Genomic DNA, 27,925 nt, shown 5'->3' with positions numbered 1-27,925 from the left:
TTAAAAGCATACCATTTAAGGTGCCAATACTACTTGCCTTTATCCAGAAGTCTTCATAAAGGGCACAAGCAACAAGACACCTCTCAAACAAAACCACCACACGTTCAAGAGTTCCATTTTCTATCTCAAAGTCAAGATAATCTTTCCAGTTTTTTAGCTGTATTTTCTCCAATGGTTTTACATGAAAGTAAGGCCGTTTAATCTATCATAGAAGGCAAATAAATTAAAATAAGTGCTCTATCAGACATTTCTTCCACAGAAAACCTCAAAATGCTAAAATTCAAATGCTCAAATTCTAAATTTTGTATAAGTATTCTTCAATAGCCATTAAAATTTCTCATTAGCACAATTTGAAACCAGAAACTGGAAGGCAACTTATTTATTCTATCATAGATGATATTCAAAGTTAACATTCTTAAAAAAAATCTAGTCTTTTTCCACCAGTATAACTCACCAGCAATCCCTGGCAATCCTTTAACCACACCTTTTCCACCATTTTCAAATTTGTTACGCAAAATGGTGCGTATAGTCTTAAATTTGTTATTCGATCTGACTTTGCTTGCATCAGGAATATTTCAGAATTTTACAATTTAGTGCATCAGCCATGGCTTAATGGCATCACTTGCCCAAGTATCAGGAAACTGTGGATTCATGGCATGTTTGAAATTAGGCCGTAGTGCTAGTGTTGCATTGTTCGAGGTACAGCCTTCCAAATCAAAAGATGGGGATATCAGACTAAAGCTAAAAATTACAACACCAGGTTATAGTCCAAAAGATTTATTTGGAAGTTCAAGCTTTTGGAGCACTGCTCCTTCATCAGGTAGTTCATGCTAGTGCATTGTATCAAAGATTTTCATCTAACTTCCATCACCTCTGTGCCCAGATTCATTCCCCCTTAATTCTGAGTGTGTTTGTCTTTACTGCAAGTTGATGCGAATTTTATTAGCATTTGAATAAAAACCCATAATCTACTTAGACCACTAATTATTTCTTATTTTATGAAAACTATTTAAAGGATTTCAAATATGTACGATTAAAATTGTGTGCAGATTGATCCTGACAAACTGCAGCAAACTAATGACCTATAATTTCCATTCTTGATCTCATCTTTTTGTCTGCTAAAAAGTCATATGTGACCTCATGACTTGTGTTATTTTTCTTCAAAGAAATTCTCAAGAGTCTTTGCAATTCCTTCAAATACAAAACCCACATGAATTATTGTATAACCAGTGCTTTGTCAGAGTAACGTTCAAACACGGCACTGTTATTGAATTGTTTTGCTCCTCCCCACCCCACTTAAAATTGCAGCCTTAAGTAAACTGTCAATTCTATTAATAATGAAGTTTATGAAATACAGCAATGCACAGAGTATAATTATATGAGCAATTAAAATATGTTAAAAGTAATGGGACAAGAGAATCAGATACGATCTGCATTACCTGACCTTTCTCGCTTAAAACACAATGACAGAACTTGGATTTACTGTAAACTGCTTTTCAGAAATTATTGCTAAGTTTGACCATTTTTCCTGTCTTGAGGTTCTGAAAAACTTCCCTATTATTGAATGGGGCAAAGATTAAATTTTGTAACTACAGATCAATGGCGTGAAAGATAACAATCTTGGTCAAGGACAAAAATCAATTCTCATCTGGACAAATAGCCGAGCAGGAGAAGAACATCAAAATTTGCAAAATACAGTACATGACTAGGATAGCACATAACAGGACAATAAAATAAATAGATGTACTTTAATGAAGGGAAGGATAAAGTCATATATGGGAGGATCAAGAGGCCATGTACCCTTTTCATTTATTCATATAAGCATTGCTAGCTAGGCCACCATCTACAGTCCCCAAACATACTGGGAAGTTGGTGGTGAGCCGCTTTCTTGAACTGCAACAGTTCTTAGGATAGGTATATCCACAAGGTAAAAACAAGGACTGCAGATGCTGTAAACCAGAGTCTAGATTAGAATAGTGCTGGAAAAGCACAGCAGGTCAGGCAGCATCCGAGGAGCAGGAAAATCGACGTTTCAGGCAAAAGCCCTTCATCAGGTATATCCACAGTTCAATTAAGGACAGGTGTTCCAGGACTTTGATCCAGTGACATAAATCAATTTAAATCTTGTTCCAAATAAAAATAATTTGGGGTTTGGAATAGAACCTACGTGCTATTGTGATCCCATGTGTCTGTTCTGGTGTAAAATTCATGGAACATGTCAAAGGAGCTTTGGCATGTTGCTGTAGTGGATCGTGTAAATGGCAAGCACTGCTGTCATTGGGTGTGGTAAACGAAGTGAATGATGAAGGTTGTGGATATGGTGTTCATCAAGTTGATTACCATGACCTGATGGTGTCAAGACAGTGTGTTTTGGAAATGTATCCATCCAAACAAGTACAGAGCTTCCAACACCTTCGAGACTTGTGCTTTGCACATGGATGGCCACAAAGAAAACAGAGTTAATTGCTTCAAAATTCTTAGCTTCTGCCCTTCTTTTCTGGCATTGCATTTATATTTCCAGTCCAGCTCAATTTCTGGCCAATGGTAATATCCAGGATGTTAATAGTGAGGTAATTCAGTTGAAATTATGATAATTAAATGTTACAGGGAGATGGTTACATTCTATTTTGTTTGAGAGATGGTCATTGACTGAGGGAAGGAGGGAAGGTCATTGACAAAGCTGGGGGTCAGTTAGCTCAGTTGGCTAGATGCTGATTTGTGATGCCAACAGCACAGGTTCAATTTTTGCACTAGCTGAAGGTGTTATGAAGGTCCCATCTTCTCAACCTTGTCCCTCTGTAGAGGGATAGTAACCCTCAGGTTAAACTACCACCAGTTGTCTCTAATCAGAAAGCATTCTATCTTCTGGTAGGATGAGTGACGAGTGCCCTCAGTCTTACCCCGATGAACTCCTGCAGTGATGTCTGGCATACCCTTAAACAAATACGGTTTTAATATCAAGGGCAGTCACTTCTACCTCACCTCTGGAATTTAGCTCTTTTGTTCATGTTTCAATCAAGACTAATGAGTTTAGGGTGTGAGTTGCTCTGGTAGAACACAAACGATACACGAGCGGAGGTTATTTCTGACCAAGTGCCACATAACAGCATTGTCAACCTTTTCCACCACTCTGTTGATAACAGAGTTATTAGAGGGGTCAGGCTTTACTTGCTTTTCATGGACAAGACATACTTGGCAACATCGCTGGGTAGATACCAGTGTTGTAGTTATAGATAGAGCTCAGTTAATGTTCTGGAGCACAGGTTGAAGCAGAAATAGATGAACCATTCAGTACCTTGGGCTGAAGTGCTTCTAAGTGGTTCAGCATGTCTTCAGCATCAATTTTCTGGGTTATCCTATAATTTATGATGATTTTTGTGGAGTTACCTCCTTCTCTTGGCTGTTTACCTGTTCAGCATCCTTTACAGCTTTAAGCAGCAGGATTGCACAGTTTAGACCTGATCCATTGGAAGCAAGATCACTTAGCATTTATTAAACACATGCTGACTCCACTTTTTCGCATGCAAGGATTTCTGCTTTGTAGCTTCACCACATTGACACCTAATTTTCAGTATATCTGGTGCTGCTCCAGACATGACTTCTTGGCCTCCTCATTTACCCAGGAGAGAACCCCAGCTTATAGTAATGAGATCGTGATATGCTGGTCATGGAGCTACAAATAGTGCTTGAATGCATACTCCTGTTGATGGCCCACAGCATCTCAAGAGTGACCAGTGAGTTGTCAGATCTGTTCCTAGATCACAGTGGTAGGGCCATATAACATGGAAAATACCTTCATTGTGAAAATATGGTTTTGTCTCTGCAAGGACGTTGCGGTCATTTCTACTAATTCTAACATGGACAGATGCATCTGGCACAAATAGATTTTAAATTGATGAGGAATAGGAAAAATATTTTCTCCCCTGGTTAAATTCCCTCGATACCTGCTATAGATCCACCATATTAGCTATATGATTCCCATAGGATTCATCTTGCTCTGTAAATAGTGGCTAACAGTTACTAAACAATAATTGGGTGACAGACATTGAAGTCTCCTAACCATTTTATGCCCTTGCCTCATTCAATGCTTCCTCAAAACAACATTCAATGAGGAGTATTGATTCAGCAGCCATGGGAAGGGATGAGAAGGACATTTTATCCTGAGGGTGTAAGCCTGTGGAGCTCTTCGCCAGAGTAGTGGAAGCAAGGTCAGTGAATATTTTTAAGGCAGAGGTAGATTCTCGACCAAGAACAACAACAGTAGAGGACACAATCAGATTAGCCCATGATATTTTTGAATTGCAGATCAGGATGGAGACGCCAAATGCCTTAACCCAGCTTCTAATTCATATGCTTAACCTGACGCCTTGACGTTTCACAAGATCCAGAGTCAAATGTTGAAGACGCCCAGGGCAAGTTCTTCCAAACTGCATACCACTTTGCATTCATCCCCTGATAGGCTTGCTCCAGTGGGTGATGCTGCGAGATATAATCCCAAGAGTATGACAATGCCAGGCTGTGGCTTGACTAACTTGAGACAGTGCTCCCCAGAACCTAGTTAAGGGATAACTTTACAGTGGCAAAAGGGCTGGGCTTGCTGTTGCAGTTTTCACTGCACAGATTGATGTCAGATGGACCAAAGAGGTGCAGGTTAGGTGAACTGGCCCTGGGAAATGTAGGATTATGGGGATAGGGTAGGGGTGAAGGTCTGGATGGGATCCTCTTTGGAAGATCAGTGTGGACTCGATGGGCCCAATAGCCTGTTTCCACACTGAAGGGATTCTATGATTCTGGTTTCATTTCTTAGACTTTGTAGTGGTTCAACACAAGACTAGTTTGTTGAGCAGTTTCAGGGTGTATTTAACAATCAACTACATTGTTGGAGGAGGTGTTGAGTTACATGGTGGCCAGATCCAGCAAACGGATCTTTCCTTAAAAGGACATTGGTGAACCAGATGAGAATTTATAACAATTGACAATAGTTCCATCGTCCAGATTTATTCCAGAGTTATTAACTGAATTCAAGTTCATCAGTTGCCTTGATGGGTAGTCTGGACGATTAAAAAGTAAATTCACATGATGATAACTTGGAAGAGGGTGCAGGAACATTATACATTTTTGAAAGTGGTAGAGTGAGTTGAGAAAATGCATGGTTATTGATGTGATATTATACTAAACAGTCGTAAAATAATTGGTAAGACCTCAAATTGATCACGTCTAGGCACCATACTTCAGTAAGAAAATGCACAATTTTGAGGGAGTAGAGAGATGGTTTTATCAGGCTGACACCAGAGATGAAGAACTCCAATTACATGGAGAGGTGGGAGAATCTGGGATTATTGCAAAATAGACAGACTATGTTCTCTTATATCTTCAGGGAAACAAAATTATGGATATGTTTTGCCTCAAGTTCATGCCTGTATTGGGCAAAAATGAATCTTACAAACAAATAGCATTTTGTAGCACTTTTCGTTTTAGAATTTCCACATTTAATTTCCTTTTAATACTTACCCCTTCTTCAAAAGCCCATCGTCTGCTAACTTCATTCTCATTATGATTATATATTTCCTGACGAACTTCAATTATTCTATGACGCATATTTTCTATTTCAGAGACAATCTGAAAGAACAAAATCAAATCCTCACCAAATAGAAGGTGATAACAAAAGTAATTAATTTGGATGAAACTAAATAGGAATATGAACAGCACGAAAATAATTCAACATCCCAGACATGAGCCAGAATTAAATGTATTACAGGACAACTGTACAGAAAGCACAAGCACTTTGGAAAGACTAGCCTCATTGTTTTATTGAAACTTGAAAGAAATTCAATGTGCAAGTGGGAGAGACTGAAAAGAATTAGAAATGAGGGAGTGAGAGGATGACCGCTGGGATCTGGGTGGAAAAGCCCAAAAAAAAGAGAAATGACAGACATGCTCACAAAAAAAAAGGATAAAAAGATAAACAAAAGACAAGAGAAACAAGACCAAAGAGAAGCAGCTAAAATTAAATTGAAAGAGGGAGTTATCAAGTAATGAAGCATACAAAAGACAATGGATAATATCCTTAATGCAGAATATAGAGAGTTAGAAAGGAAGCTAAAAGCAGAACCTCAAAACACAGCTCTCTCAGGATTGTTAATTTTTATTATTCAATCTTGGGATATGGGCATTGCTGGCTGACCAGCATTTGCTGCCCACCCCATGTGGTGGGCAGAGTATAAATAGAAGGGTATCAGTTAAGTTGCTAGATATTGCAAGGTGGTGTGTTTCAGATTCCTGGGCCATTGGTACTGGTTCTGGGGAAGGTGGGACCAGTACAAGGTGGACAGATTGTATCAGGCAGATCTGAACAAATGTCCATATGGGAGTATTTGCTCGGATGGCAGCTGGGAAGAATTGAATTAAAAGGCAGGGCTAATGGGACAAATGTAGGGACACAGAAGAGGGGGAAATACTGGAGAAAGAATTCCTGGAATATTTACAAGCTGGTTTTCTGGATCAGCGTGTTTAGGAACCAACTACTAAGCAGGTCATTCTAGGCTGGGCATTGTGTAATGTGAAAGCATTATTGCTAATTGAGTTGTGCAAGTCCCTTTGGGAAAGTGTGACGCTAAATGATATAAATCATTAAAGACGGACAGTTGATTGAGAATCTGAATCTAAATAAAGGAAGCTTTAAGCAAGCATAGCTGGTGTCTTGTTGAAGTGACGATGATGGATAGGCAATGGCAAATATCGAAAGAGAACATATAGGAGATGCAACAATTGTTCATTCTTATCTGGCATAGAAATAGAAAGTTAGCCTGACCGTGATGGAAAAGAGCAATTAGATCCAAGAATAGGGTTTACTAAGTGGCTAAAAAAAGACTGGAGGATTGAGAGAAGTTTAAATTTTGAAGGCCAAAAGGATTAAGTGGGAGAAAATAGAGTAGGAGAGTAAGTTTATAGGAACATACAAATTAAATGGCAATAGCTTCTATAGTATTTGAAAGAATTACTAAAGACAAACGAGGTCTCTACAGTAAAAAATAACAAGCTATAGTTGAGATAATTAAATACATACTTTGGTTCTGACTTCACAAAAACACAAGTAACATCCAAAATGCATGGACTAGTGAGATGAATTATCTGAAGAAAATTGGCATTAATAGTGGAAGCATGTTAAGACAATCACAGAGTCTGTTTCCATGCTGTAGGATTTTTCAGTCCAACTAGTTCACACCAACCATGCTCCCAAGCTAAACTAGTCCCACTTGCCTGCATTTAGCCTGTATGCCTCTAAACCTTTCCTATTCGTGTCTCTATCCAAATGTCTTCTAAATATTCTAACTGTACCTGCCCCTACCACTTCACCTGGCAGGTGATTCTGCCAGAACCAGTGTCTATGAGAAAAAGTTGTCCCCTTGCTATTCACTTTATCTATGCTCCTCATTTTATAAACCTCCAAGGCAATCCCTCCATTTCCTACACTCCAGTGCAAAAAGTCCAAGCCCATTCAACCTCGCCTTATAACTCAAACCCTCCATTCCCAGTAACATACTGGGAAATCTTTTCTGAACCCTCTCCAAGTTAATAATAACCTTCCTATAACATGGCAACCAGAATTGTACTCAGTACTCCAGAAGATGCCTCACCAATATCCTGTACAACCTCAACATGACATCCCAACTCCTTTACACAAAAGGGCTGAGCAATGAAAGCAAGTTTGCTCAACACCTTAACCATTCTGTGATGCAAATTCCGAAGAATTATGCACCAGAACCCCTACATGTCCATTCTACAACATATCCAAGGCCCTACCATTAATTGTATAAGTATTGCCCTTGTTTGTATTACCAAAATCCAGTACAGGTCGACAATCCTTTATCCAAAATCCGAAGGTTTTTTTTTGTGAAGTTTTTTTCTCATTAATAAGGTTGTTTGGCATGCAGTTAACCCAAGTCGTCACCCACTCTGTGGGTCACACAGATGAGACATGTGGGGGCGTGGCCCAGCACTGGCAGGCCTCTCTCTCAAGCCCAGTTTTACTGATTGAGGCTGCTCCTCTGCTAAGATTTTTAAAAATTTCACCAAACTCACTTATTCTGAAAAATTTTGAATTCCGAAAACCAGCTGGTCCCGATCATTTCGGATAAAGGATTGTGTATCTGTACCTTGTATTTATCCAAATTAAACTCCACCTACCAGTCAGCCCATTGACCAAATTGATCAAGATTTTTTTGTAATCTTCACTGTCCACTATACCACCAATTTTCAGAACAAAAAAAAAAAAAGCCACAAACTGCAATGCAAAATTTGAATTCCAGCACAGGCACAAGGGAGAGAATTTCATTTCAGAATTTAAATGCTCCAGTAGGCACAAAATTACCCATTAACGTCCAAAGGACTTGCATGGAAAACAATGATGGATGATGAAACCGAATGCTAATTTGAGGCCAATTAGATTTAGAAACAATCATCTTGACTGGGAAGGGTGTGTTGCAGAGTATGAATAGAATAATACAGAATAGAATTTCTACAGTTAGGAAACAGGCAGTTCAGCCCAATAAGTCCAGATGGACCTTCTGAAGAGTAGCCCACTCAGATCCATTCTCCCTACCCTATATTTATCCCTGACTAATGCACCTAACCATCCCTGAACACTCTGGGCAATTTAGCATGGGCAATTCACTTAACCTGCACATCTTTGGACTATGGAAGGCAACCGGAGCACCCGGAGGAAACTCACGCAGACACGGGGAGAATATGCAACCTCCACACAGACAGTTGCCAAAGGCTGGAATCGAACCTGGACCCTGGCGCTGAGGTAGCAGTGCTCACTACTGATCCACCGTGCCACCCCTCCTTTACAGTGGAGATTGGGTTCAGCAGTCAGATCACTTATGAAGGCCAGTAAGATGGAAGCTTGCTCAACGAATCAGAAAACTTCGAACACAGCACAGACTGCTGGCCTGGAAGCTTAGAGGTGACCACTGTTGATAAATGATTCCTCGGCTTCCATTGCAATACAGCAAGCTATTCTTCAATAGGTCACTATGTGCATAGAGGAACCCAGGAGCATGGTAATGGCACTGTGCAAGAGTAAAGATCATCAGTCAGGTAGACAGCTTACCTGTTTCCACACTTGCCACTCTACCAATTCCCTCCGTTTTTCCTTGACTGGCAGGTATCTCCGCCATTCAATTAAACAACGGTCAACCAGTTTGTGTATAACTTCCAGATTCCCATCTACTCCAATGGAGTATGATTTCCCTGCCTAACAAGAATCTACCTTTACCTTTAAAAATAATTCAAATGACCTCACCTCCACTGCCTTTTGTGGCAGAGTTCCAAACTCAAAGTCCTCAGAAAAATACCTCCTCCTTAAAAGGGTGATGCCTAACTTTTAAAGTGTCCTCTACCTTAGCACTCACTCTAAAGAAGAAACATCTTCCACAATCACCTTACCACCACTATTCAGGGATCTTATACACTAATCAAATTACCCTTCATTTTTCTCAATTCCAGTGGAATCAAGCCCAATCTATTCAACTTTTCCTTGTAAGATAAACTGCTCATTCCAGGTTTCTATCTAATAAATAAAACAGAACTTGATAAATCTCTGGGAACTTGGAGGTTGTAACTATAGACATGACAAGGAGTCGCTTGTGGATGCGGTTTACTTGGACGTTCAGAAGGCTTTCGATAAGGTCCCATCTGTTGTACATCTCTATGACTATGTGCTAAATGCTGGCTGCTACTTCTGATTGGATTAAGAACATCTGTCAGGTCTGCTTGCATAATTAAGACATGTTAGTCCTTTTGTTTTATAAAAGTTAGTAAATGTTAGTAAAAATACTAGACCTATATGCTTTAAATTAGAAATTGTACCTGTTCGAAATAAAAGGAGAGAGGTTATTCAACTGATTACCGCAGCTGGGTTCACTATTTGCCAGTGAGCGTTTCATTCATTCATGCAATTTCACATTTTTGACTGTTCGTTTCTTAAGGGGATAATGGCCCAAGTACGTACTAATTGGGGAAAATGTTTGGTGTTCCAGATTCGAGAAACTTTTGGTAAGGGCTGATTAATATTATCTTTCATGGAGACTTGAAGGGGACGGTATTGTTTACGATATTGACACCTGTTCGGGGGTAGTTTCTGATGTAGAAATAGGCCTGGTAAGGGTTTATGGTGAAAGGGAGGTTTTAATTTTGGTCTATGTTGTAATAGTAAAATATACTACAAAATGCATGTAAATGAATGAATAAAAGTGTGTTTTGGTAAACAACAGATTAGTAAAGAGTTATGAATGAATGAATGGAAACCTGATATTAATGGGTTTAGCGAGCTGGTGACGGAGTAAAATAACCGAAAACACATTGTCTCTCAACATGTAGCCAGAGTCTGGTTACTTTGTAATAAATAGTAATTCGTGTAAGGATATAAACATGGTCTCTGCTTTTTGGGTCTGAAAATCAGGTAAATTGGGGAATTTTGAGTGCATATTTTAACATCTTTAACTCCAGAAATACTGAGGCTTGATTTCCCGCAAGCTGTTCCGGGGAGCCATATTAGAATATCATGTGAAAAGATGTGAAGTTATTTATTTGGTATTTTTCTAAAAAGGTGTGATTGGGAAGTGTTGGTCGTGTCTCACTAAAAGGCCTTCACTGCACCAGTGGGAGTATAAAAGTAAAAATGTCTTGCTGCAAGTGTGTAGCACCTTGTGAGATCACACTTAGAAAAAGAGAACATAGAAAAATACAGCGCAGTACAGGCCCTTTGGCCCTCGATGTTGCGCCGATCCAAGCTCACCTAACCTACACTATCCCACTCTCCTCCATATGCCTATCCAATGCCCGTTTAAATGCCCATAAAGAGGGAGAGTCCACCACTGCTACTGGCAGGGCATTCCGTGAACTCACGACTCGCTGAGTAAAGAATCTACCCCTAACATCTGTCCTATACCTATACCCCTTAATTTAAAGCTGTGCCCCCTCGTAATAGCTGACTCCATACGTGGAAAAAGGTTCTCATGGTCTTGTGTAACGTACAGCTCAAACATTTACCAGATTGATGCCTGGGATAGTGGGATCTTATTATTAGAAATGGAGAAGCTGGACGTGCATTCTCTTAAATGTTTTGAAGATACAACCTCACCCACACTTATGATATGCACATGGGGTAGAAATGGATAACATGCTCCCCTGGCTGGTGAGGTTAGGACCAGGTGACAGCAATGTATAAGACTCAGATAAGGGGGAATTTTTTCACTGAGGGTGGTGAGTCTTGGGAATTCTCTACCCCAGACAGCAATCATGGCTTAATTGTTGAGCATGTCGGGGATAGACATTTATACCTTCTGGTGAATAATGACATCAAGAAATATAGAGATTGCATGCAGAAATTAGCTTTGAGGCAGGCGATCAACCATTTTGTAATTAAATAGCGAAGCAGCTTGATATGCTGAAAAGTCTGCTCCTAAGGTTATATTTCTAACCTTCATTTTTGATGTAGCATGGCTGATAAATTTCAATATGTTTAACACATGCACAGTAGTAACTAAATTTTGATTGCCATGCTTTAGACTTCAATAGTTGCCTGGATTATCGTAAAATACTCCATGCACGTTGAACTGCTAGTCTCCCAGGCTGATGGTTCCTTCCTCCAGGTCCTCGTTGAGCCATACGGTTATCATCTTGTATCCTCAAATTCTCCCAGCTGCAGAGTAGTGGATTGTTTTGCCTCTAATTTTAGTATTTCTCCATCTCACTCGCTAATAGGGTTAGCTTTTGGAATTGGAAAAAAAATTCCAGTTTTTTTCCCATTTATTTTTATTTCCTTTCTTTCTCCACATTAATTTCAATGCTTGTTAAATATTGAAACATAGAAAATAGTCAAAAAACCTTGAAAATGTTTGTCAGAAGTGATTTCTCTTTCACATGTTCATGTTGACTCTGCCCAATTGAACCATTTTTAAAGTGTCCAGTTGTTATATCCTTTATTGTAAATTCTAACGTTTTCCTACTAACCCAACATCAAACTAAGAGCTCTGCACTTGGCCATTTTCCCACTCCCTTCTTTTGCAAATAGTGGGTTTAGATTTGTTGCTTTCCAGTCTGCAGAAACCTTTTCAGAATGTAAAGAATTCAGGATATACATCCACTAACTCTATAGCCATCTCCTTCAACACACTGGGAATATGTTAATTTGTTCCAGGAAACTGTTAACTTTCGACCCCTTTAATTAATTTCTTTCAGTTGCTCAGTCCCTTGATTGCCTCATATTTCTGAGAGAGTGTCTGCCTCTTTCTCCAAGGCGATAAATTTTAGTGTCTCCATCTCTAATGGAGGAGTTTTGTTCGATCTAATATTTAGCTTTAAATATATTTAAAATAAACTTTTAGTGCACCTTTGTTGCTCATGAGTTTGCATTCATAGTCAGTTTCGTGGTCGCCCTTTTTGTGATGTAAATTGCTCCCAATCGTCAGACTTACCACTGTTACACTGCATCCACTTCTTTTGATTGTATTCAATCTTTAACTTATTTTGTTACCTTTCTCATTGGGCATTTGTGCCTATGATGAATGAGTGTTGGATGCGGGCATGTAATATTTTAAAAGTTAGCTTTTTCATGCATTATCCAAAGCTCAAGATATGGCCATGAGCATTTAGAAAAGTTCCTTATTTATAAAAGCACTACATTTGGGCAATTCCTCTTCAAAACGACAGGAAATAATACAATACTTTTGAATGCAATGGTTATCTTTCAGGAACCAAAAGTGCACACTAACCATGTGGTCTCACCAATTATTACAACCTACTTTTATATTCCTTTCCCACTGCAATAAAAAAGGTTCATTGCTTTCACATGTGCCACACTTGTGTACAGACAAGTACTATATAACAAGGGTTTCCTCAATGTGAATTGGCTATAACGCAATTGAAGAATTTAGACCATTGTTTGTAGAATACGAACTTTCCTTACCTGTACTGGCTATAAAGTGAATCTGGCCCTATTAGTTTAAACAACACTGCTATTAGGAGATTTTCTTATAAAACTGGATTGCATGGTAACGGCACTATTGCATTATATCAGAACTCATTGTATTTATCTTTTGCAATTCATGTGCCAATACACCCAGATCCCAATGAGCTGCCAAGTTCTGTAATCCCTACAAATAACGTGCTGCTTCTCATTTCTATCTGCCAAATTGGACAATTTCACATTTTGCCACATTATACCCTTCTTTTTTGCCCAATCACAAAAGTTATATCTCTTTGCAGACGACTCCCGTTGTCACAACATACTCCTGTGTACTGGTGTCAAAGTGATAAAGCTAGATAGACGTGGCTAATCTATTTTTCTTTTATGCATTATATTTTAAATTTTGCTTTCTTTCAGTCTTTGCAAACCGAAGCAATGTTTTATATCAAATTCGATGAAGTTTTGGCTTGAATATTTGGTATGACATTTTTGTAGTTAATTCTCTTATATAAACGCTTTTCTACGGAGGAAGGAGTCCATTGATAAACTCTATGTCTTTTAGTTTTGGCAAAAGTGAGGACTGCAGATGCTGGAAATCGCAGTCTAGATTAGAGTGGAGCTGGAAAAGCACAGCTGGTCAGGCAGCATCTGGAGCAGGAAAATCGACGTTGCAGGCAAAAGCCCTTCATCAGGACGGCTTTTGCCCGAAATGTCGATTTTCCTGCTCCTCGGAAGCTGCCTGACCCCCAGTCTTTTAGTTTTGCTCAATCGATGAATGACAAACTCAATTAGCACAAATTTATACTACAGAAAGCCAGATGTCTACCTTAAAACTATCTTCACTGGTCAGAATGCACACCAGGATTCAGACAGTTCACCATGCTAAAGGTTGGCCTTATTAGCAACTTCACAAATAAGGCTCAAGCTATTTGTTCACCGTGCAAACTTGATGAAACAAAATCAACAACAAATTTGATCGGTTTCAAGGCTGTCCCACTCGATTAAAGCTATCGCGATTAGGTAATTCCTCACTCTATATCACGCAAACTCATACAAGGCCCTACGTTGATCACTCCAACTCGAAAAGGGGTCCAGTGCACCTCAGATTACCCTGAAAGTGTCTCAACAACAGATGAAGTTAGGTATTTTACACTTCTAGTGTGTAGTTTCACGCAAATGATGTTCACTACCAACAGGATGCTGCTTCGAAGCCAAAAAGATGTATTGCTTATAATACAAATAAGTGATGCAGAACATGAATTTCAGTGCTGGCGTGATGCCAAGGAGCATATCCCTTCGACAGTTCATAAAATGTGGAGTATACTCAACCAGACTGCTTTTGCGAAACTCAAGTATCCAACAATGGCTGTCTGTGGTTATGTAACAGGAATATCTAGCAAATATTTTCCAATGTGAAGAATTATGCAGACAATCAATTTAGGAGCATCAGTTGAGGAAAAGGCCTGCTTGTTGTCAGCATAAAAGAACACATTAACACATACTGCACCTATTTCAACTCAAAACAGGTGACAGCCATTTGCTGGTTCACAGTCAACCTCCCCAGTATAAATACAAAACCTAAGAGTTAACTGTGAATTAGCATTAATGGGTGCATCCTCCACAGCACGGTATTCAGAGTCCAATTGCTAACAAATCAGCACTCGCCACTTACATATTTTAAATGATTCCTTTTGAACTGGTATGCTTACGAACTGTCCTGATGAGTGCAAGGTGACAAGTTGACAAGATGAGTTTTTCAGCAATACTCAAGTTCTGCATGATCAAATTATTACTGGAAGTGAGAAAATTTTATGCAAAGGGACGATACCATAAAATTTAAATGCATACCGAATCATAGCAATCATACACATTTTCAAACATTCCTCGATACTTAGAATATCAGAGAAACTACAATTTAGAAGACCCGGAATCTTCATGATCTGACTTGCAAAGGTATGAATTGCAAATATTGCACTTTTAAATCCTTACTTGTATACATGGAAGAAAGAAAAAAGGTAAAAAGTATTCTATTCCTTGGAGAAGGAATGTGGGCCTTGAAAGCCTCCCAATTTATGAAGTTAAAAATCACACAACACCACGTTATAGTCCAACAGGTTTAATTGGAAGCACACTAGCTTTCGGAGCGTTGCTCCTTCATCAGGTGACTATCACCTGATGAAGGAGCGACGCTCCGAAAGCTAGTGTGCTTCCAATTAAACCTGTTGGACAACAACTTGATGTTGTGATTTTTAACTTTGTACACCCCAGTCCAACACCAACATCTGCAAATCATGACTACTATTGACACCAATTTATGAAAGCCACTATGTAAGTGCACACTGACGAAGTTAATCTACTCACATCTTTCACTCTTCACAAGTTGGCATAGAAATTCATGAAAAACGTCACCACCACACATTCTGAAGCACAGAACTATTTTTATCTTTTACCTCTACAGCTTATGGTTAACAATGGCTCTTTGCTAACTTCGGTTTACAGAAAATAAGTCACAAAACTTTGTGCCTTAATTGTTTTTTGCTCACTTTAAGTAATATCAGTACCATTTAATTTTCCAGTCCAAATGCAGAATTTCTGAATCTAAAGAGCAACAGACAATTAAAACAACATCTGCAAATTTTTCACATTTACTCTAGACATACTAGGGTGAGCTATGAAAATCTTAAACCCAATAACTTGCTCCACATTGTTGCTTATAAATATTAAACCTAATAAATGCCTCTCTACAACTTATTTTAAGGTGCCATTCCAGTTAATATTTTGTATGTTTTCTTCAGTGAAGGTCAAATTACTAATTCAACGAATCTACTTTTCCTTCTCATAGGATCGATGCAGCATATTTGATCCATTACATCTGCACCAGCTCTGCAAATTAGCATTATGAATTAGTGTCATTCACCTACCTTCTTCCCATAACCCTACACATTTGAAGAGGAACAATTACCCACTCTCCTCGACCACCTTGACTGAAATTGCCTCCACCACACTTGCATACCAGATCTTAACTACTTACAATAAGCTTCTTGAGATATTTGTCTTTTAACAAATTACAAATCTGTATCCTTCAACCTCAATCCTTTTACAAATAGCAACAGTTTCTCTCTATCCAAACACCTCAATTTTGAAAACTTGCAAATCTCCTTAGCCATCTCTTCTCCAACAAAAATAGTCCTAACTTTTCATTTATTTTTATAACTGAATTTTCTCACCCATAGAACTGTTTCAGCACACTCACCAATGCATTCACATCCTTTTTAAAGTGTGCTGCCATAACTATACATAATACTCAAAAAGGAGGTCCAACAAGTATCTTATGCAAGTCCAGCATAACCACTTTGCTCATGTTCTTTACGCTGCTACTAAGAAAGCCTGGATACTCTATATTGGATAACTGCTCCCTCATTTCTCCTGCCAACTTGAATAACTTATGCACTTATACACCCTGGTGTCTATGCTCCAGCTATTCTTTTCAGTTTATACCACTCGCTACAATCTTTCTACTAAAATGTAGACAGTGCTGTGTCTTCAAATAAAGGTCATAGAGTCAGAGATGTACAGCATGGAAAAGATACCAGATATCCTAAATTAATTTAGCTCAATTTGCCAGGCCTTGGTCCATATCCCTCTAAACCCTTGCCAGTCATATACCCATCCAGATGCCTTTTAAAATACTCTAATTGTACAAGTCTCCACCACTTCCTCTGGCAGCTCATTCCATACACTCACTACTCTTTGCATGAAAAAGTTGCTCCTTAGGTCCCTTTTATATCTTTCCGTTCTCACCCTAAACCTATGCCCTCCAGTTCTGGATTTCCCCCACACCAGAGAATAGAACTCTTCTATTTATGCTATCCATGCCCCTCATCATTTTATAAACCTCAATAAGATTACCCCTAGCCTCCGATGCTCCAGGGAAAACAGCCCTAGCCTATTTGGCTCTCCCTATAGCTCAAACTCGCCAACCCTGGCAACGTCCTTGCAAATCTTTTCTGAACCCTTTCAAGTTTCACAACATCCTTCCAATAGGAAGGTGGCTAGAATTGCACACAATATTACAAAAGTGGCCTAACCAATGTGTTGTACAGCCACAACATAACCTCACAACTTCTATACTCAATGCACTGACTAAGAAAGCAAAGCATTCCAAACACCTTCTTCACTATCTTACCTGTCTGCAAATCCAATTTCAAGGAATGACGGACCTGCACGCCAAGGCCTCTTTGTTCAGCAACACTCCCCCAGGATCGTACCATTAAGTGTACAAGTTCTGCCCTGATTTGCTTTCCCAAAATATTTATCTAAATTAAACTCCATCTGCACTTCTCAGCCCATTGGCCCATCTGATCAAGATCTGTTGTAATCGGAGGTAACCTTCTTCGCTGTCCACTACACCTCCAAGTTTGATGTCAGAGATGTAAAGCATGGAAACAGACCCTTACCTCTTATGCTCACACCCAAATCATTTATATAAAATGAAGAAAGGTAGGGGACCCAGCACCGATCCTTGTGGCACTCCACTGGTCACAGGTCTCCCATCTGAAAAACAACCCTCCACCACCACCCTGTCTTCTACCTTTGAGCCAGTTCTGTAACCAAATGGCTAGTTCTCCCTGTATGCCACGTGATCTAACTTTGCTAATCAGTCTACCAGAAGGAACCCTGTCAAATGCCATACTGAAGTCCATACAGATCATGTCCAGCACTCTGCCTCTATCAATCCTCTTCGTTACTAGTTTGAGCTTTTTGAAGAAGTGAGACATGATTTCCCATCCACAAAGCCATGTTGACTATCCCTAATCAGTCCTTGCCTTTCCAAGTAAAAGCAAAGTCTGCCCCTCAGGATTCCCCACCACCGATGTCAGGCACACTGGTTAAAGTTTGTTGGCTTTTCCTTACCACCTTTCTTAAATAGTGGCACTACATTTGCCAACCTCCACTCTTATCGATAATACAAATATCTCCGCAAGGGGCCCAGCAATCACTTCCCTAGCTTCCTGCAGGAGTTCCAAGGTACACCTGATCAGGTCCTGGGGATTTCTCCTCTGTAATATGGACATTTTAAGATGTCACCATCTATTTTCCCTTTTCCATATCTTCCTTGTCCTTCTCCATAGTAAACACTTATGCAAAATACTCGTTTAGTATCTCACCCATGTCCTGCGTCTACACATAGGCTGCCTTGCTGATCTTTGAGGGGTCCTATTCTCTCCCTCGTTACCCTTTTGTGCTTAATGTACTTGTAAAATCCCTTTGGATTCTCCTTAACACTATTTGCCAAAGCTATGTCCCCTTTCTGCCTTCCTGATTTCCTTCTTAAGCATACTCCTACGCAATTCTTATAACTCAAGCTTCAATAACACAAATTTGTTGTAATGTGAATGATGAAATGGGGACACTGTTTCTAAAGTGCAAACTTAAAATGTGTGTTGGCTGTAAGGCGATTACAGCACCAACACTTTAAGCACGGTTTCTAAAGCGCAGCATTTCTAATAATGTGGGGTTGCACAAGAATGCAACTATCATATTATAGAAGATCTGACTGGAGAACTTAATCTGCCACTTATCAATCCCACTCTTGTCAGTATTCCTTTGAAATTCTACAGTGTCCTCAATTTACAATGCTTTCAGATTTTTTTTGTTGCTCACAATTTTAACTTGCCCCCAGTACACCCAAGGTCTAGATAATTTCTTAAGGAAATGCAGAAGTCCTAGCACTGACCCAGAGAACCTTCCTCCATACCAAAAAAAAAATCACTTCTAACAGTTAGTTTCCTGTCACTGAACCAATTACTTTCATACCCACATTGCTACCATCTTTTTTATTCCATGAGCTCTAACTTTGTTTAAATCTGTTTTGCAGAAATATGTTGAATACCTTTTGGAAATTTACATACACCACAAAATCATTAGGCTTCATTAGTTATAGAGTAATACAGCATGGAAACAGGCCCTTCAGCCCAAACTAGTCCATGCTGACCATGGTGTCCACTCAGCCAGGTCCAATTGCCTGCATTTGGTCCATATCCCTTTAAACCCTTCCCACCCATGTGCCTATCTAAATGTTTTTTTAAAAATGTATCTGCCTCAACCACTTTCCTGGCAGCCCATTCCATATATGCACCACTCTCGTATGAAGATGTTGGCCCTCAGGTTCTTCTTAAATCTTTCCCCCCCTCACCTTAAAACAATGCCCTCTCATATTCAATTCTCCACCCTTGGGGGGGGGGAAAAAAGTCTATATGCATTCATATTATCGACATCTACCATGATTTTATACACCTCAATAAAGTCACCCCTCACTCCCCTACATTCCAAGGAATAAAGTCCTACTCAGGCCTGAGTCCTGACAAGATCCTCTTAAATCTTCTTTGCACTCTTTCCAGTTTATGCCCTGGTAACACTTCAAACAAAAAAGTTTATTAAATCTAATTTTCTGTCAAGAAACTGAATGACCTGATCAATCATGGCCATACAATGACAAGTCAGACCCAATGGGCTTTACCCATTAGTGAGGGCTAATCATGCCACTAACTCAATAGACTTACAGACCAGACCAAACCCCCCTCCAAATATTTTAAAGTAGCGTAGACACTAGATTTTATTTATTTTAAATGTAAGCATAAGGTGTTGCATTCCAAATGCAATTTGATTGGTTAAACGTATTGTCAAGCAAGGCACTTTATTCATATACTATAAGAACAGAAGAAAAAAATTAGCTTAGCCGTAACTCTATTATAATGATTAACTAATTAATAGATCCAGTAACTTATTACTAATTAACTGTTCCGATATAGTAATATGTCATAAACACACCCTTGACAAAGGCAAATTCAGAAAAACACAGTCTCAAATGCAACTCCAGCAGCAGCAAAACACTAAGAGAAAACTCTGAGAAAGTGTAACAGGGAGAAATGTACTGTAGTTTCCAAAACCTGCTGAGATCTCTGCAACAATTGCTGAAAGCTACAAGCAAATATTCTGGTTTTCTGGGAGCTTGATTACACCCATTCATTCAAGCTGCTTCTATTGTCCCAACTTTAATAAGAAAACTAAGGCTTCACCAGCTGTTTACTTTATGAATTTTCAATAGACAGCTTGGAACCTCTGCCTTAAAACCTTCTATCAAAAACAAAAGCCAGGTCAAAATACATCTCAATGCCGTAGCATAAGACATCAGATTAGATTAGAAATAAAACAGTTAGAACTATGCTTTTCAAAACCCCAGTTAGTAAAGTTAAAGAAACCTATCACCTGAATCGACTATGATGTTCATGTGACTGCATATTGAAGTAGAGAATAAATTTTTAACGCTAGAATCACTACAGGATTCATATATAATCAGAATTTATATATAGTCTACATTACCTGAGCAGGATCATTTATATCAATTCCAGCTGTTAGATCATTTCCTGGAGTAACATTATCAAAATGTTCATTTGTGGATGCCAGCTCTTGACGTAGTTTAATAAAATCCTCTGAAGAGATTATATCTTTAGGCAAGTGATTCTGAACATGATCTTTGAACCTGAAAAACAGTAGAATTATTCATACTTCGTGTAAAATAGTAGATTAATGAGTCATTCATTACCAGACAAAGAGTTAGGAAAGAAAATTCCAGTTTATAATACAAAATATTGGGATACACTATTGGAATTTTCCTACCCTGAAGATTCAGTTTATTGAGAATTTCACATTTAATCCTTTGTTGACTGTAGTAGAATTTCTGCACAAAAATAAAAATAAACTATTACAACTTTTAATTTACTAAGAATATGGAGAATTTAAAAATATTCCAAGGTCAGCACAATTTTTGAGTTTCATTTCATTGATTTTTCCAGAGGTTATTGGTCAGGAAACAGGGTAGTTTGAAAGTCAAGAATGGTTTTAACTGTGGAATAGTTAAAATACTCATGAATTGCCCAATAAAATACAACAATAAAAATCTTAACACTGTAATTCACCAATGTACAGACATCATACAAGATGGAATCTGTCCCAGTCAACCAGTGAACGAACTTCCTTAAACAACTTGACAAAAACACGTTTTCTCACTCTATACTTAACCACTTAATTTCATATTTCCATAATCAATTGTTTTGAGATTTTGTCACATCAATTCCAAACTTCACTCAAACTTTGAGAATAAGATTTTCAACAATAAGCAAGATTTGAACCAAACATAAAAGTGTGTGGAAAAAAATATTTTGTTTTGGATTTTCTAGTGTACCTTTGGAAGTGATGACTGTAAAGCTGCGTTGGAATACCAAGAATCCGATCATAAATTGTAGTCACTTCTTCCAGATTTCCCCGGTCATTTTCCCAGTTGATGTAAGTTTCCCAAAGTCTGTCTGAGCGAAAGTCAGTCCCTGCAGCTAACACAGCATGTTCAAATACACTGTAGGAATATGAAAATACATTGGTATGTCATTGTGATCTGCAGATTATTTTGCACAATTCCCCAAATTAGCTTACTTGAAGTAAAGACCATGAAATTTTAAGTGGAAATTACAAACAGCGCAATGAGTTCTCATATTTAAGCTATTGCAAAAAATAACTGAGCTAGAAACAAAGCCTTCCAACCTCAGACAAACAAACCACCACTTAAGGATTTTGTTTTGTTGATTTTTAAATAGAGTCTATAGAAGGCATGCAAATGGAGATGGATCTTTTTGTAACTCAACACTGATTGGTATGTTTTGAAATTCTGGCATGAATTTTTTAAAAAAGGTACTGGTTACCATAGGTGGTGAAATGATGTACTATTTTAAAATGCTTGGTATAGCCATTTTGAGTATAATAAATTGTATCATGTTTTCTTTTGTGTATACAGTATTTTAGGAGAAAAAGTGAGGACTGCAGATGCTGGAGACCAGAGTTGAAAAATGTGGTGCTGGAAAAACACAGCAGGCCAGACAGTATTTTCCCAAGTAACGTTTTAAGGATTTCAAGGGGTTATGATGCTGCCTCATACAGATGTAATATTCAAGAGCAGACATACACACACTTGCTGTATGAACATGGTTCTATGTTCCGACTTTCACACTGACTCCAAAACGGAACCCAATCACAACCCTGGGACTGCCTGTATATTTTAAAATGCTGCTCAATAGGGCAGGCTCACAGATTGCGTGTTCGGCAATAAACAAACACTTTTACTACTGATTCAATGAGTCTCTAATTACTTGTCTGTTTGGGAATGGTACAATTCATATTTGAATGTGCTCTTTAAAATTTTAAGTCAGCAAAATACAAGATGTTTTGCTAATACATTCTATATTTAGAAAAGAGCATTTCTGATACAGATTTCTGTTATAATGCACATTTTGTCAACCTGAATTCACTGTAGCACAACTGATGAACTGGGGACGCTGTTTCTACAGCACAAACTTTTTAAATGTGTGTTGACTGCAATGCTATTTATTACATTACCAACACAAAGCACTATTTCTAAAGGGCGATTTTTCTATACTGTGGGGTTGCACAAGAAACCAACCATTGCGTTATAGAAGAACTGACTATATTTATTGGAAGAAGCCAAAAGACTTGGTTGGTAGTTTGAGGATAGTTAAAAAGTGTAGGGGTTGCATAACAGAGTCATGGAACTGAATAATGCAAAGGGATCAGTTTCTGAGTGATTTCAAAAGTGTGAAACATAGGAAAAGTAGGAGGAGGAATTCAGCCATTTTGCTCTGCCATTCAACATGGCTGATTTCACAACTCCGTGCTGGTTTCCACTTTCTCCTCAATGATGCTATAGCCCAAAATCTATAACTCCTTCTACAAAGTATTTGACAAGGCTTCACATGATAGACTGGTTAACTCCATTAGATTACATGGAATACTAGAACTATCCAGTGGATACAGAACTGGCTTGAGGGTAGAAAACAGAGTGATGGTGGAGGGTTTCTTTCAGACTGGAGGCCTGTTAGCTGTGCGCCACAAGGATTGGTGCTGCGTCCATTGCTTTTCATCATTTACATATATGAAAATATTTGGTGGTGAACTGTAGGGGTGGCCTGTACCTGCTTACATCAAAACGGCCCATGACTGCTTACACAAAATGGGGAGAAAGTGAGGTCTGCAGATGCTGGAGATCAGAGCTGGAAATGTGTTGCTGGAAAAGCGCAGCAGGTCAGGCAGCATCCAGGGAGCAGGAGAATCGACGTTTCGGGCATAAGCTGAAGAAGGGCTTATGCCCGAAACGTCGATTCTCCTGTTCCCTGGATGCTGCCTGACCTGCTGCGCTTTTCCAGCAACACATTTCCAGCTGCTTACACAAAATGGCCAAGAGTTAGATAGACTGAAACAGCCTCCTCCAGCATGATGACATAAAATGGCCAAGGGAAAAATAAGCAAAACTAAACAGCCTGCTTACAAAGTGAAACATAATGGTACCTTTGAACAGGACTACTCCAAGGTCAGCAAGGGGGCCCCTATCCAAGATAGTTTTGATAAGAGGATGCCTAAACATAGACAACTGAATGATCCTAGCTTTATTAAATGAAAAGATGGCTGTCCCAGTAAATGAATAACACCAGGTGCAAGTCTCAACCCATGCACCAGCCAGATTGACTCCCTAAGCAGCAATAAAGACAACAGCTGAAGTTATTTTGTAGTGAATAGTTGTTTCCTTGAAGTTACTCGCAATATTATGAAATAGGTTCTAGTTAAAGATCTTTCAGATAAGCATAGTAGCAGTTTTCAACATAAAGGACAGACACACATATAACCAAAGTATACTACAAACATTAGGGAAAAAAAACTAAAACACAGGTGTGAAAGTTAGTCTCAAGAAATGCCTTCTCTTACACCCTGAACAAAACAGATTGTTCGCAGCCCAATAATTACAAAGTGCTAACAGAAGTACCTGCATAATTTTAGAACAAATCAATATTACAAATCTTATATCAAGCAGTTAAAACTGTCTTTTATATTTTTACACATAATTGGGATAGTGGGAAATATAATGAATAATTGAATTTAAGCTGTCCTTAGAGATAAGCAAGCCTGAGACAGATCCAAAAGGAGCAGAGCCAGTAACTTTGGAATGCAAATGAACAGGATGCATTGGAAGATCAAGGTCCAGAGATTATAATATCTGGTAAACACCATAAAATCATGGGAACCTGGGGCCGTCCATAGGAATGCACATTATAGTGCAGATGTCTCTTAGGATTAGGTATACAGAGTAAGAGGGAAGGACACAGTGACCACATTGTATTAATTATTGTAACAAAAAATGCTGTATTTCACTGTAAACAGTGTGTCTCTTCCGATCTGAATCAAAGATTAATGAAAAATTGCTTTCTCACAGAGGCCAGATTCAGGGAAGCTCCCAAGTCCCCTTTACAATTGTGAAAATGCCTCTTATTTTTCACTCTATCCATGTCGTTCACAACCTTGTAAACTTCTTTCAGGTTGCCCCTCAACCTCCTGTATTCCAATGAAAAGAAACCCAGTTTAACCAACCTTTCTTCGTAGCAAGAATCCCCCATACCAAGCAACATCCTGGTAAACCTTTTCTATACCCCCTCCAAAGCATTTATATCCTTCTGGTAGTGTGGGGACCAAGACAATACACAATATTCCAAGTGTTGCCTAAAGTTCTAAAAGGTGCAGCATAACTTGCTTATTCATATACTAAATAGCCCTTGCATCAAAGCCTTTTCTTACTACCTTATCCACCTGCGCTGCTTCCTTCAGTGATCTGTGGACCTGCACACCCAGATCCTGTTGCACTTCAATACTCCCAAAGGTTCTGCCATTCACTGTATAATTTCCACCTGTACTTGACCTTCCAAATGCATCACCTCACATTTGTCCAGATTAAACTCTGGGCGGCACAGTGGTTAGCACTGCTGCCTCACAGCACCAGAGACCCGGTTCAATTCCCACTTCAGGCAACTGTGTGGAGTTCGCGCATTCTCCCTGTGTCCGCGTGGGTTTCCTCTAGGTGCTCCGGTTTCCTCCCACAGTCCAAAAATGTGCAGATTAGGTGAATTGGCCATGCTAAATTGCCCATAGTGTTAGGTGAAGGGGTAAATGTAGGGGAATGGGTCTGGGTGAGTTGCTCTTCGGAGGGTCGGTGAGAACTTGTTGGGCCTAAGGGCCTGTTTCCACACTAAGTAATCTAATCTGTAAACTCCATCTGCCATTTTTCTACCTAAGCCGCCAACTGGTCTATATCCTGCTGTATCCTCTGACAATCCTCTTTACTATCCAGAACTCCACCAATCATTGTGTCCTCCGTAAAGTTACTCATTAGACCAGCTATGTTTTCCTCTAAATCATTTGTGTAGATCATGAACAGCAAAGGTTCCAGTAATGATCCCTATGGAACACTAGTCTCAGCCCTCCATTCCAAAAAGCATCCTTACACTGCTACCCGGTCTCTTATGACTAAGCCAGTTCCATAACCATCTTGTGAGTTCACCTGATGTCATGTGACTTCACCTTTTGTACCAGTCTGTCATGAGGGACCTTGTCAAAGGCTTTACTGAAGTCCATGTAGACAACATCAACCACTTTTCCCTCAATCATCTTCGTCACCTCCTCAAAAAACACTGTCAAGTTAGTGAGGCACAACCTCCCTTGCATAAAACCATGCTGTCTATCATTAATATGCATTTAGAAGCAAATGGACTTTTATCTTGTTAGTGAATCTTTTCCAATAATTTCCCTACCACCGACATGAGACTTACAGGCCTGTAATTTCCAGGATTATCTCTGATGTTGGACTGGGCTGGACAAAGTTAGAAATCACACAACACCAGGTTATCGTCCAACAGGTTGATTTGGAAGCACTAGCTTTCAGAGCACTGCTCCTTCATCAGGTGGTTCTGATGAAGGAACAGCACTCCAAAAGCTACTGCTTTCAAATAAACTTGGACTCTGAGTGGGACCATTCGGCGCAGCCACTTTGGCACAAGCAATTCGACGCGGCCGGTTTGGCGCGACCCATTTTGGCGCAGACCTGTTTTGTAGTTATTCAGTAGTAGTTATTAAACTATTATTAAATTATTAAAATTATTAAAAATATTAAAATATAGAGGGATGTTGCTGTAACAGGAAGACTGTTTCCATTGGGGTTCTTTCGGGCTTGGTGCTAGGGCTCCTGCTGTTTGTGATGTACATTAATGATATGGAATTGAACATGGGTGATAAGGTCAAGAAGTTGGTGGATGACATGAAAACTGGGTGGTTTACAGTGAGGAGGATAGCTATAAACTAGACGATCAATGGACAGAGCAGTTTCAAATGGAATTCAACCTGGAGAATGATGTACTGTATTTGGGGCAGGCTAACAAGGCAAAGGACTCTGCTATAAATGATATAACTTGGAAAGTACTCTAAATCAGTGGAATCTTTGTGTATGCATCTTCCATAAGGTAATAGGGCAAGTAGGTGCGATTAAGATGGCAGATGGGCTATTTATTAGTTGAGGCACAGGATACAAGAGCAATGAAGGTTATGTTGAAACTGTAAAAACGCGAGTTAAGCCACAACTGGAGTTCTATACGCAATTCAGGTCACCAAGTTACAGAATGTGGTCGTATGATGGATGGTGCAGAGGATATATACTAGGAATGTGCCTGGGCGAGAGGGTCTGAAATAAGGAAAGATTCAATAGACTGGGATTGTTTTCCTTAGAGCAGTGAAGGATGAGAAGGGAACCTGATTGAGATGTCCAAGATTTTGAGGGGCATAGATGGGGTGAATAGATAGGTACTTATTCCATTAGAGGCATAGATTTAAGGTTAAAGGCAGAAGGCTAAGGGGAGATTGAAAATGTTTTCACCCAGAATATAATGGGAGTTTTGACCACACTGCCTGAAAGAGTGGTTGCGTTTGAACGATTTGTGCAGTATTTAGATATTTAGACATTCAAATGCATTGCCATAGCCTCTAGGACTATGGGCCAAAAGCTGGAAATTGGATCAGTGTAGTCAGCGCTTTGTTGAGCAGCATGGGCACAGTAGATCAAATGGCCACCTGCCAACTTCTGAATCTGAGCCAGTGATAGTTTAAAATAGTTACCCGTCAGTCTACTTGAGCTCGCTATCTGATTATTCTAGGCTGATCTTCTTTGACCTCAGTACTTCTGAGGTATTATTTGCTGTAAATGGTGTTACAAGCTGTAACTTTTTAGCTGTAACTCAGTAAATAAAAAAAATGAGGGAGAGAAACCAGCAGCTACAGGTCAGTTAACCTGACATCTATTATGATGAAAGTGCTAAAATTTATTATTGAGGAAGACCTCGCCGCACACTTAGAAAGAATAGTATGGTCAGAATAAGTCATCATAAGCTAGGACAAATATTCGGCACAACATCGTGGGCCGAAGGGCCTGTTCTGTGCTATATTGTTCTATATTTTGGCACAGACCCATTTGGCGCAGAACTGTTTTGTAGTTAATCAGTAGTAGTTATTAAACTTATTAAAATAAAACATTAATATACAATTTATTAAAATAAAACTCATTAAAACGCCATCAATAATTTTGTATTTGCCTTATTTCTTTCACTTTTACTTTTTAAACATTTTTACTGAAGAGAATAAACATTTTTATTGCTTTCATTAATGCTTGTAAATAAGCCTGAAAAGGAATAAATAAGAACCGCGCAGAATCGCTCGCACCAAAATTAGTCGCACCAAACCGGCCGCACTGAATCGCTCGCGCCAAAGTGGCTGCGCTAAATGGTCCTACATCCTGTTGGACTATAACCTGGTGTGTGATTTCTAACACTATTATCCCTGTTGCCCTTCTTAAACAATGGGACAACGCTGGCTATTCTCCAGTCCTCTGGGACCTTAGCTGTGGCCAAAGAGGATACAAAGATGTCTGTCAATTTTCCAGTAATTTGTTCTCTTACCTCCCTCAATATTCTGGGGTAGGTTCATCAGGTCCTGAGGACTTATCTACATTAAGATGTT

The 27,925-nt window shown here is 39.2% G+C and overlaps 1 protein-coding gene across 5 annotated transcripts in view; it reads right to left on the bottom strand.

The window, feature by feature from the left end:
• Positions 1-27,925, bottom strand: part of prpf39 (PRP39 pre-mRNA processing factor 39 homolog (yeast)) — a 78,975-nt gene that overhangs the window by 14,513 nt on the left and 36,537 nt on the right. For all 5 annotated transcript variants that reach the window (XR_015757880.1, XM_043697301.2, XM_087989731.1 and 2 more), the window contains exons 5-8: positions 21,219-21,386; positions 20,357-20,516; positions 5,512-5,619; positions 38-202 (exon numbers count right to left, since the gene is read on the bottom strand). Coding sequence is in view for 4 of the 5 variants with exons in the window: in XM_043697301.2 (XP_043553236.1) it covers positions 38-202; positions 5,512-5,619; positions 20,357-20,516; positions 21,219-21,386 (601 nt within the window). In the remaining variant the exon portion in view is untranslated. The remainder of the gene's footprint in view (positions 1-37; positions 203-5,511; positions 5,620-20,356; positions 20,517-21,218; positions 21,387-27,925) is intronic.

This window comes from Chiloscyllium plagiosum, unplaced genomic scaffold (assembly GCF_037043375.1).
Source record: "Chiloscyllium plagiosum isolate Xiang-an unplaced genomic scaffold, Cpla_swu_hap1 HiC_scaffold_8, whole genome shotgun sequence".
NCBI lineage: Eukaryota > Metazoa > Chordata > Chondrichthyes > Orectolobiformes > Hemiscylliidae > Chiloscyllium > Chiloscyllium plagiosum.
The sequence above is the reverse complement of the archived record's forward strand: the minus strand, read 5'-3'. Positions and strand labels throughout refer to the sequence as shown.